The 12,420-nt window shown below is 45.6% G+C and overlaps 1 protein-coding gene across 4 annotated transcripts in view; it reads left to right on the top strand.

Annotated features, from left to right (window-relative positions):
• Positions 1-12,420, top strand: part of HSF1 (heat shock transcription factor 1) — a 72,436-nt gene that overhangs the window by 24,465 nt on the left and 35,551 nt on the right. For all 4 annotated transcript variants that reach the window (XM_080381698.1, XM_080381697.1, XM_080381696.1 and 1 more), the window contains exons 3-4: positions 2,448-2,584; positions 4,477-4,601. In XM_080381698.1, coding sequence (XP_080237824.1) covers positions 2,448-2,584; positions 4,477-4,601 — 262 coding nt within the window. The remainder of the gene's footprint in view (positions 1-2,447; positions 2,585-4,476; positions 4,602-12,420) is intronic.

Genomic DNA, 12,420 nt, shown 5'->3' with positions numbered 1-12,420 from the left:
ACCTTCCTGGGCACACTCACAGGCAAAAAAAGGAATCTGCTGTGGGCACGGATGGAAAATTTGCCTCAGGACACCTCTGTGCCTGTTCTGGGTGCTGTATGAGCAAACTGAATCACAGTTGGACTTTCAGGTTGGGTACAGGAAGGGAGGACTTCCCGAAGCTTTTGCTGTTCGGTCCGAGTATCTCCGTGCCACTGGTTCCTTGCCCTGTGCTAATCAGGCAGCATTCTTCTCCATGGCTCCCCCCTGTCCTGGCTTTCCAAACTTATACTGCTTAATCCTCCTCTTACCTTTCGGATGTACAAGGAAATCGAGAACTGCCTGACTGTGTAAATGCTTCGAGATTGATGGGTGCGTTTGTAGCTGCTCTTTCCTGCCAGCTAGCAGGAACGTTCTGGGATTATCCCAGAGACATTGCTTCACGGCAGTCTGCTTGGCTTCCTCCCCGCGCACACGGATCTGCATTTACGTTTTGGCTGCGGGTTCTTGTGATAGGCAGCAACATAAAGGATGCCTTTCATACACCTCTCACGTGGAGGTTATATCAGGGATTAACTTTAATGCTCCAGATGTGGGCTGCAGAGAGCATTCCAATGTTATTAGAAAGGATGACATTTTCATTACCTTTCAACACCAGCTCTTTGAATAGCTGTGGGGCACATTCTGTGCTTCATGGCCGGGGCCTTTAGTTTTTAAGGATGACTTGAATAACTGAAAACTGGCTAATATCACTACAATAACGTATAATTTCTCTAAATCACTTTCTGCTGCAAGTGCAGGAAGCTTTTTTTTTTTTTTTTTTTTAAACCACAGCTGTGGTCTGAGAACTTAAATAACACTCTTGATTTACCCTAGCTGTTTACAAAAATGCTGAGATCCAAAAATACTTTGATGCGCTACACTCTGTTTTTGAGTGGCTTTTAGGTGTTTCAAGTACACCTGAAGATCTCGGTGCGTAACTTCTACCCGAACTGTTGAGGAAGCACTTTCCAGCGTGCCGTGCCTCTCTTCCCAGTGCAGCAGAGAAATTGCACTGTCACCCTCACCAGAAGGTTGTGTTGCTGCAGGAATAACAAAAGCGGTGCTTGTCGCTGTGGTTCTGGGGAATTTTTCGGAGCCAGGATGTTTTTAATTATCACTTATTAGAATGAGAGAAACACTGGGGATTTATATTTCTTAAGGTGGAGTAGACTGGTTAAAATAAAATAATTCGGGGCTTCAGTATAAAAGTGAGTAGACTGGTAACTTGAATGTCTGCTAGCCCCATCAGCAGGGATTGTCAGCTCTGTCCTTGTAGTGCTGTGCAGCTCATTTAGGAAGAAGTTTTCTGGAAAGGCTTAGAAGCCTTGGGAAAGTCACTTGCCTTCTGTGCCTTGGGGTATCCTTGACTGAGAACATTCCTCCTTATTTTCAGGTTAAGGATCAGGGTGCTTGCAGTGCCCTGGAATGTGCAAATTTATTCTAGGCCTGCCAGCTACATCGTGGACCTGTAGGGTGAGGTGGCATGTGCTGCAGTGAGGAGGCACTGACACTGAGAACGGAGTTTAGTTAAATGCAGGAATAACTCATCTCCCATTGTGTGCTGGTGGACACTTGCACGGTTTTGTCTCCCAGGTGCTCCTGTTTTCATTAGAATGCGAGATGATAAGCAGTGGTGCCTTATCTGCATCATGTATGTTGCTGAGTACATGGCTAATTGCTCTCAGAAACCATTTTATTCCCTGAATAAATAAACCAGAAGCCCTCTGGGATTGCCTGGAGCATGTGCTAAATGTTTGAGTCTCTTTTTGGTGGTGTTCTTGAAAAAAGCTTTGTTGAAATATATGTCTTCCCTTATCTTACTCCGCATTGAAAAGGCAAGGCAAGAAGACGCTGCTCACTCATGTAACACGACAGTTCCCTGCAAATGAGGGGGTTTTATTAGGAAACGGCAAGGTTAACTTGAGATTCTTGGTTTAGATCCAGTCATTTCATCATTTCTTCCTGCTGGCCCACACTGCCAGCCAAACATCAGCAAAAGTTGGTCTTGCAAGAGCAGCAAAAGGTAGTTTTCAAATGTATTTAGGATGTAGAAGTGGATCCTGCTCTTCTCAGCCATCTGTTGAGCTGTGGCTCGGGGCAGGTAGCTGAGTGGCCTGGGTTTGCTCTCCGGGGGAGAAGCAGAGGCAGGGGAAGGATGTGGTGGCTGGAGAGGACTCCTGCCACTTGCTGCTTGGGCCACGTAGAGAGGATCAGCAGTCGCTACTGTCTGAATGTCTGTTGTTTTGAGGAGGGGTTTCTCCTTCCATGTAGCATTTTTAGCATGAGATTTGTTAGAATGCAATACCTCGGTGGTGGAGCACCAGGTCATCAAGCGAACAAAGGGTAACTCGTGCTAGTTTCTGCTTTTTCAAGTTCATATTTAGCCTGTTAAGCTCTTCTCCAATTCTCTCCCCTTTGATTTGCAGATGGCTTTCGAAAGGTTGTCCACATTGAGCAGGGAGGATTGGTGAAGCCAGAGAAAGATGATACTGAATTCCAGCATCCGTACTTCATCCGAGGCCAGGAACATCTGCTGGAGAACATCAAGAGGAAAGTAACCAGCGTAAGTTTGTGCAACAGATCTTTCAGGATGAGCTTCAGATAAACTGTTTTAAAACAGAGGATTAGTCCAAAAAGCAGCAGCGTGCTCTGAGAGTTGAGGGATGTCGGCATCGTTGATTATTGTTTTACACCAGCAGCTGCTCTTGCTGTCTCTACCCTGTCACCCAGGTAGGAGCTGCAGTGCCATCCTGCTAGTCAGCTGGCTTCAGGTTGCTGGCACCAGTCCCTTTTGCTCGTGGGTCTTTTTCTTAATGTCAGCACTAGGGTTCGTGATGGCACTGCTTGAGGCTTCCCCTCTCTCCCACACCACCACCAGAAAACAGCCAGTACTCTGGCCTTGCAAACCAAATTCTTTCTGAGTTCAGTAAAAAGAGTCACTATATTTTTCCTGGTTTTCTGAACAAGCAGCATCTGTTTGAGGTTAGCTGGATGGAGGGAGGTTTGCCGTGTCCTCTGGAGAGAGTGAAGAGCAATTGTCCCTTTCAGTAGGAGGGAGAGTGATCACTAGTTGAGCTGCAGTCTTTACTTAAAATGCTTCAGGGAATGAAACACATGTACACACAATGTGTACACACAGAGACAGATGAAGGCATGTTAGATGTAGTAGTGGAAGGAAGAAAAGGAAGGATAAGATGCCTGAATTATTTTAAAATGTGTTAACCTCCAGTGTATCCCAAATATAAACTTACACATTTTCCCTTTAAACTCAGAGATGTGCTTTACAACTGCTCTCATTTCTTGAAACACAGAATTGCAGTACATGTACTGAAGACATGTTTTAGCGACAGTTGGTATCAGGAGTTCCAAAAATGCTTATGAACTTTCCAGGCTAATTTATTAGTCCTGAAGTGTGGGCTGGAGAAACATGTTTTTGTCATTCTTTTCCAAATATTAATCAAAGCAATGTGTAGAGAGAGTAGCTCACTCTTCTGCCTATCCCATGGTGCTCTCAAATAACCATAAGTACCATTTTCACTGAGGCATTTAGTTCCTCTAGACATTTTCACAGTGGGCAAATGCGTTAGAAGGATGTAAAGAGATCTTAAAGATATATGACCTGCTGGCAAGTGAAGTGGAGAGGAGCTGCTATTGAATAGGTGAGATGTGTTAACCCCTATAGTGGTTGGCAGATTCATAGACTTCTCACGTGGTACAGCTCTTGTGAAACATGCCTAGGTGTCATTTCTCATGAGTATTTTATCAGAAAAATAAAATCGTCTGCTCAGAATCTTCTCCTCAGCTGCTTTAACACTTGTAGTGGAAATGATGAGGCTGTCGAGCGACCGGCTGCTGCTCGGGAATCACTGGAAGGGGCTTCCCATTCTGCCTGCAGAGCTTTCTGCTGCAGTGAGCTCACCTGCCTTTTTTCTCCCAATTTTCTTTCTCAAAGCAGCTAATGACTTTCTTAATTTCTAAGCCTGATATTTAGTTCACTGCACGCAGCAGAGACTTGTGAAAGTGTGTGAGGAGAATGTTTGTTTCCTGTCTGCAGTGCACGTGCTCCTTGGTCTTTGTGGTTGCAAAGTTTTAGAGTTTTAGGGTTGTCATAGGTAAGTGTCTCTGTCCATTACCAAACTGAAGGTTTGCATAGGTGAACAGCTTGTGTGCGGGCCTTCACTTTTACCTAAGCACTATGTTTCTCATCCAAAAAAAACCCGTTTTTTGCTTTTAGACTGTGAGAGAATTTGATGTTTTCAAAGAGCTATATGCCTACAGAAAACCTGCTTTGTTAGTTAGATGGCCGGTTTTATTCCCTTGACACAATGCACTTGGGTGTGGATGCAGCAGTTGGTCTAGAGAGGGGAGGTGAATTATTTGCAGTATCAACTTTGAAGCTGAAATAATCGTTTTGTAGGAAGGAAACATCACTGACATCTTCCTTTCTGTCTCCAGGTATCCAGTATAAAGAATGAGGATATAAAGGTTCGGCAAGACAATGTAACCAAGTTACTGACTGACATCCAGGTGATGAAAGGAAAGCAGGAGAGCATGGACTCCAAGCTGATAGCCATGAAGCAGTATGTATGTGGGTAGGGGGTGGCAGAAAATGGAGGAGAGTTTGCCCAGTGATTTTCTTTTCTGAACACGTTATTTTTTAAGACATTATCTGAGAGAAGGCTGGCTGCTGCTTGCTTGCTCTCTGTTCCAGCTTCCAGTTGTCTTGGGAGTATAGCCTGGGCTTTAAGAGGCTTTCTGCGTAGGGCAAGGAGGGGGTGGTGGAAGGATCTTTTGAACGCGATTAAAACCCATTAAAGACCTGGTGTCACAGCAACCAGACCTGTGACCCCAAATGGTGTCAAGCTTCTTTGGAGTACAGCTCTGAGGAGGTATCAGTTGGTAAGGCTGTGAAGGCTTCAGGAGCTTCCTTCCCTGCCACAGGGGTTACAATCTGAAATCTGCTGGGTTTTTCCTTGGGATTCCCTCCCTCCCCCCGCCAAAACACCACTATTCTGTCTTGTCTTATGCTGCACCAGGGTGTTCAAGTCATTTGGGACAACACCTGCTGTCCTTCTGTTCTAATACCATATTCTTACTCAGGCTCTTCTTGCTTGCACCCAGTTAAATTCTCACTGGATACTGCTCACCCAGTATTTGCTGTGGAGTTGGGAGGCAAAATGGGTGATCTGGAATCCCGGTAATAAATACTGCCTTACCTTTAGAGATGATCAGGGCACTGTTGCTCACCCTTCTGTGACTTTTTCCCATGGTGGTCATACAGAGGAATTTAGTTAATGTCACCTAATCGGAATCTTTAATCCTGATGCACCAGGAGCAGGCTGCCCTCCTGGTTAGCAGGGTCTGTGTGTAATCTGCTGGTTGTACAATCGCACTGAGAACTTGGAACTTTAGCTACTTGTTGAGGCCAATGAATACGTGGGTGTGTATGTCTGATTCCCTTAGGTACCTTTATAAATCTCGATTTAAAGCTCTTTTTTTTTTTTCCTTGTTTACTTCTCCACAAATTACAGTGAATCATACGTTAGTGAAGTTTATTTTATGCCTCCCTTCTTCATCTCTGCCATTGTTTCTAAGGAATTTGGTTCTGGGTCTTGGGGAAAACAGAGCAAGCAGCCCTCCATTCTTGCTGGAGGCAGCAGGAGAGCAGGGTGGGGAATTTTGAAGGGAATTTCACAGTGGAACCATACTGCCTCCACACTGTGCTCCAGAGCCTCCTTTTTCCTGGATTTTGTTACTGTATCTTGTGCTTGCAGATCACTTCTCTAGCACCTCTGGTGTTCATGGGAAGAGAGAGAACCTGCTTCATCTCCAAGGTCATTCTAGATGATTCTCTTCATCTTCTGTTTGCCCCAGGTATGAGCGCCCAACCTTACCTCTAGGCTGTGCTTCTCCTCAGGCTCTTTGCAAAGGGAGAAAGAAAAGCAGATTGTCCTCCTAACCTGTTGCTAAATGGCAGCAGGTAAAAGATTTGTGCACCATTATCAATACTGCAGTTTCAGGGGTCTGTAGACAGCAGAGGTGGCTCTTTTGGTTTCCCTTTCACGTGAGTTTAAGTGACTTGCCTGACATGGCTTTGAATGAAAAGCTTTCCTGCAGCCAGCCTTGAATGACCAAAAAACCTACCATAACAAAGCGTACTCGACATGCTTGTAGCCAGCTGCACTCCTTTCCTAAAAGAAAACAAACCAAAACAAAGTCTTCTTTAGTCCTCCAGCAGTTGTACAAGTTGTATCAGGTATTATTAGTAATGAACCCACTGTTAACTCCACAAAGGGATGAACCTGCATGTCCCTGGGTTGGAAGCTGTTTTTTCCACCTTCCTGGAAGAACATTCAGCTGCCTGAAACGATTAGTTTGCCACTCACTGATGCATTGTGCCTTTTGGCAGCTCTGCTCCCAGCCGTTATCACAAGAAGTTCGTGTGGGAGGCTTCTGCTTTTGCACGTTTGTTTTCTGTCCGTTGCAGGGAGCATAAGCAATGTCAAGAGCCATCTTTAAACCCACCCACCAGTCTTGTGGTCCCAGCACATGGTGCTCATCTAAATTTCCATGGCTCTTGCAGTCCTGTGGCACGTTTTGAGATTAAGTGTCGGGGCTTGTGCCCCTGTATTAAGGATGGGAACACTCACAAATGTGTGATAGGTCTCTAGGCTGCTCTCTGGCTGCTCCATTGGCTCTTGCTAAGGCAAACATTAGCATTATTAATTATAAATGGTCTGTAAACCACTAGGTGGAGTGCCTACAGCAGGACTTTGAGCTCTACTCGTAGCAGAGAACCGAGAGCCTCTCTCAAAGCAGAGGAGCTTCCCCCCTCCTTTCAGGAAGATAGTTATTGACCAATTATTAAAGAAAATGCTGTTTGCACTTTTTTGAAAGCTGATCAGGTCAATAGTCTCCTGTAAGACAATCAAATGTTTCATGTGAACTATGAGCGTTGTGCAACTGACTGTTAGCAGGTGTTCATCTTGAGCCTGATGCCTGGAAGAAGTGCAGTCCCAGCCGAGCAGCAGCCCGCTGCCCTTAGCCGTGCTGGCTGCCGCCTGCGCTCCCGCTCTGTACGGCTCTGGGCTCTGGGGCTCTGCCACAGGAGCTGCTTTCATCGCCAGCACAACAGAAAACAACGAAAAGGACTGGGGGACTAGTGAGCAGGGCAGGTTCAGTAGCAGGTCTGGGAGCACTGGGAGCAGGGCGATGGGACCACCACTCCTCGGCCCTGACAGGGTGCCAGGCTGAGCTGCCTGGGGGGACTTACCCTGAGCAAGTGCTGTACAGGCTCTGGGTTAGAATAACCAGCTGCAAGCTCTCCGTAGCTTGTGAGAGCATAACAACCGCTTCTCAGTCAAATATACTTCATTCTTCCTGGCTACTTCCCCATCCTTCACAGCCCTTAGTAACTGGGGTTTTTTCAGTCTTCTGCAGGTTCTTCATCTCTCTCAATAAACACAGCTTTTAGGTCTACATTTCAGTATCTTTCATTTTCCCCATCTCCGTTATTAGTAGCGAATCCCCTTACTTGGATTGCTGTTCCTTTTCTGGAGGGTAGGGTTTGCAAGCCATTTTTCATGTCTTCATTTCCTCAGGAACTTGTGGTTAAAATTTTTCTTCTTGCTTCTTCAATAATAATACATCCGATTCACGTAAGGTTGGTCCTTTTAGTTCTGGATCTGTGGAGTGCTTCAATGCATCAGCTGGTCCTTATGTTCACACCACTGTCACTTGTTTTCTTGACAAGTGTTTTTTTAAATGTTCTTGAGGGCCTGCTGGTTTACATCATGTTGCATCTCTACAGCAGGGTTATTCCAGGTTCTCCTCCTTCCCCTTCACCACACCAGTGTCAACAGTAAACCTCCTTTAGCATCTGCTCAACTACCATCATTTCATAGGTGAAACGGTGGGGATTAAGACCTTCAGCTCGTGCCTGTGGTGCTGCTGCTTCTCGATGAACAGCTACGGCTGGCAGCAGCCAGAATCCTGTCGGATTCCTGCCTTAACCACACCACGAAGTGCACAGAGGTCTGTCGCAAATGCTCTGGGAATAATGGCTCTTAATCCTCCCGTGCAGAGGCTTGAAATACATTAATGGCTCAATACAGGAGCTGTTTGTATCCACACGAAACAGAAGAGACTTCAGTCATGGTGCAGAACTTCCAGACAGAGCTGCTGCTGCTTCATCGGCCACTAATGCAGACAAATAACCGTGGCTGGTGCTGTGCAGCCGCCGATGTGCAGCAGAACTGGGGGAGAAAAGCCCCGGTTCAGCCTGCAGCAGGTTGGGACTTGGTAAGGAGCCCGGCTGTCAATCAGGCTCTGGCATGTGTTGGTCTTGGAGGGAGAGGTTTAACACTGGTGACTGCCTGAAGTTTTTCTGCACAGCAGTAGGTATGGCGGGGTTCAGACTTCCTCATGCTGGTCTTGCACACCAGCGCCTAGAAGCAACCACCAAGCGTTCAAATGCTGGAGTGGATTAGCTGAAGTTGTTTGCATGAAATGAACTTCAGCTGAACGTCTGTGGGTTTTTCAGCTGTGAGTTAGAAACAGGTTAACTTTGCTGTAAAAAACCAGCATATCTTTGTTGGGCTAGGTGTAAGGTAACGATGAGTAAGGAGTGGTAGCTTTGAAAATGAGCTTGCAGCAGGACCAAACCACCCTGCATTCATTCTTTTTTGGATGGTCATGGCTATATGTAGGAGATCTCAGTTACTTGTTGGTTTGTAAAAGACATAGGTCTGACCACAGCCAGAGGAGTGTGTCTCACGCTTGTACCAGCAGCGTAAGAGTGCTGAATCATTGAGCAAACTTCAGGAACAGAAACACAAATGACTAAAATAATAGAAAACTTGCTGAGTAACGAGTGACTGAAGGAGCTTAGCCTTCTTTACTGAAAAAGGAAGGTGAATGAACGCTGATTTGCACCTCTGGAGGTAATTCCATCTGAGGAATGGTAGCCTGAGTATTTTTCATGCAGTGATGGAGGTGAAAATAGGTCAAGTCAGATTAGCAATATGGTCTGTGCTCTGAAGTGAAAATAAGTATTTGAATAGTATTTGGAAGACTGTGGTCGATTTCTTCACCACTAAAAATGTGATTTTATGATTCTCCATTTCAGCAGAGCTGTGGGACCTGAAGCAGGAGCGAACACATGTTAGTGCTGTGGCTGATCATCAGACAGATGATTGTAGTGTTCTGGGGCGGGGGGTCAGCACGAAAATCTGATGCCACAAAGTATGCACTGGGAAGATTTTGGTATCTGGTATCTTTCTAGTGCTCTTCTCTTTCCCCCTCGCAGATAGACTTGTACCCATCTTCCAGATTTTTGTGGAATCCAATTGCAAGACTTTTCCCCTTGAACAGGTTATGTTAGCAGGCAGCAACATGAGCCGACTGTAAATGTGACTTTGCTCTCCGTGTTGAACTCGAATCGGAGTAGAGGTTTGCTCCGCTGTAGAGGAGACCTGCACTTTAACTGCAGCGTGAGAGTCACTCCTGTGAAATTCTGCTGGATTCAGTGTGGCACGGAAACACCAGTGGAAACAGGGAGTTGTTCCCGTTATACAGGTGGCAGCTGAGAGAGGGTCTGTAATCTAGGTCGTCTTCATCTGCGCAATCATACTCCTACAACAAAGGGCTCTGATGTGCTCAGCCTTGGTCAGACATCTGCCTCATGCATCTGGTGAGGTGTCTCTGCATGGTTATGGTGGGAAATTACAGGTGGTTTGTATTACCTGAAAGTGACAGTCATCTCCAAAGGCTGCCAGAAGTATAAAGCTGTATCTTAGTGCCTGAAAACACTCCATTCTTAATTCCTTTTTTTTTTTTTTTTTTTTTTTCCCCTATCTAAAGGTGTATTTTGATCAGGGAAGGGGCTCCACTTTAGCTAAACACACCAGGTGTAATTTATAATAAGCTGCTTTGTTGGCATAAAAAAAGTTTATGGTCACGGCTTGTCTTCTGTCAAAGTAAGATCTTTAGAGCATATTGAAAATGCATATGGGTTGAAACTAGTAGGGGGAAAGCTGTTCTGTGGATTTTTACTGGTTTAAATTGGATATCATCTTTGGCACATCCAATATAATGCTCACAGTAAATGTCTTTTTATTGCACAGCTGTGAACAGACCTTCTCAAATCTTTTGGTATTGACACAGCTTAGCTCAAAAAGTCTGCCTGAAAGACTAAGGAATACAGGCAAAGGCGTCTCGGCTGTCATGTAATAATGTGTGTCTGGATAATTTGCTGTCAGTCTCTGGCACTGGCAGCAAATGATGGAAAGTAGATAAACTGAACTTTGGGTATGAAAATATTTATTCTTCCTTGTCAGCAGCTCCTTCAGCAGAACTGGATAGTGCTCCTGAGGGGCTGAGGCTTGGAGAGCGAGGACGTCACTTCCCTGGAGCGTGGGGGAATCTCACCTGTTTAGGTTTGGTTAGTCTGCACTTCTGTGCTCTTTAGCTTGATGTATTCTGGGGGTTTTCTTGTTAGTTTTAGGGTGGGTTTTTTTGCTTCTCCTGGAAAACAGAGTCCCTTGTCTTCTTCCAGGTATTTTATGGGCCTCTGGAGTGGTTTATTTTTTTTATTTATTTATTTCCCCAAAAGAAAAGGCAAACAAGCTACAGGTGAAACAAGTGTCTGAAACGGCCATGAGCTTTAGGGAAGATTATAATGCTCTTCATGGCCTCCCACCTTTCTGACTTTTAGAGTTAAGGGTCGCATTGCATCACGATTTCTTTGTCCTTTTAATTACCTCATGGAGAAAGATGTGCAAAAAGAGCAGATCTCATTCTGGGGAACATCAAGCCTGGGGTCCCCTTGCCCCTTGCTAAAGAAACAAGGTGTCACCTTCCATTCTGGCACAGGTGCTGCTGCCGAGCTTCTATCCCCTCCTGCTCGATCTGGAGTCGAGGTGGAAACTGCATCGCTGTGCTTGGTTATACTCCGCTGTTACTCTCAGCTACTTTTCAGATAGTTCGCCGTCTGAAAATGGCTTCTTGTGCTGATTGTTGCTCCCCTTACACCCCCCACCCCCTCTTTATCGTGAAGTGAAATTTATTGGAGCATATAAAGACAACCCCTTCAGGCGTTCCTGTGCATGCGGAATAAGTCGCAGTGAGGCCCTGGATTTTGGTTTTGTACTTGACTTTGAACAGTTTACTCTAACGCACCCCTTTCGATTTCCTATTTTCTAAATCATGGTCTCTCATGCAAGTCCAGTGTAAAAGCGATTCTTAGAAACTGTCACCCTGCAGGCTGGCAGTCCTGCAGCCTGACGTCGCATGGGCACCTTGAGGGTCACGGTGGCTGAAAGACCCTGCAGCTTGAACGCTTGCTTTTTCCAAACATGAAGACCAGTGGTGACCAGCTCATGCTACAAGCCTTGCCAGAGCTGGTGCACCAAGGCTCTGGCTGCACAACTTGTGCTTGTACAGCTCCTGTGCTCTCCCTCCAGTCTCCATGTAATTACTGGTCCAGTTTAAGCATCCGCTTACTTAACGTCTTGTCTGACTTCTTTGTGATGATATTCGGGAAGTGCGTTGAAAGTTTTGCTTTTTACTCCTGGCAGCACCCTCAGCAGTTTATCAGCGGTGAGGCTTTGCTACAGTGGTTAACAGGCTGGCTGTAGTAAGTCCTCTTAACGTTAAAGGGTACAGTGTATCTTCAACACTTAATTTACAACAGCTAGTACGTTTTTTTCTCGCATGAGAAGCTTTGCGTTAAAAATGTTGCTATCGGTACCTTTTTTATTTTTGATAGCTTTTATTTTCTGGTATTTTAAAATCGGAAAGTCGTCCAGAAACCACCACGGGAGAAGGAGTAGGAGCCCCAGCTGCAGCGGTGGGGAACGGCATCCGCCTGAACTCCCTCCCTTCAGCCAGGAGGCCGTTGCCTTCTAGAGGTATCTTCAGGCAAAGAGTGGTTATTAATTACGCTAAATTTTGAGCAGGTTACTGACCTAGAATTTCTGCAGTTTCTTTTGGCTTCCGTTCTGCTTTCTTAGCTTCTGAAGCAGTGACTCATCTGAGCCAAATGTTTTCTTCTGGGCTTTTTAACTTGGAACTGTTGAGATTTTAAACTGACAGTTGCAGTTAAAGCTGGCTCTGGTGGTGCCACACTAGTACTCAGCAACATTTCACTGAATATAACGTACTTTTCCCAGCTCCAGATCTATCGGTGTCTTTCCGTAATTCCTCATCTCCTGTGAGCCGCCTGTGGCTCTGTGAGGAGTGTGTTCTAGCTCGGCCTTAGGTGTGGTAGCACGCTTGCCTTAGGACTGTGAACAACTCCAGAAGGCAACACTCAGAGGGGTTTTTTTTTATCTGTATACCTCTCCTGTAGGTAAAGAATAGTAGATGGTGGATTTCTGTGCAGCTGTGGCATTGCCCTGG

This window comes from Falco punctatus (assembly GCF_963210335.1).
Source record: "Falco punctatus genome assembly, chromosome: 3".
NCBI lineage: Eukaryota > Metazoa > Chordata > Aves > Falconiformes > Falconidae > Falco > Falco punctatus.
This window is presented reverse-complemented; position numbering and strand designations above follow the sequence as displayed.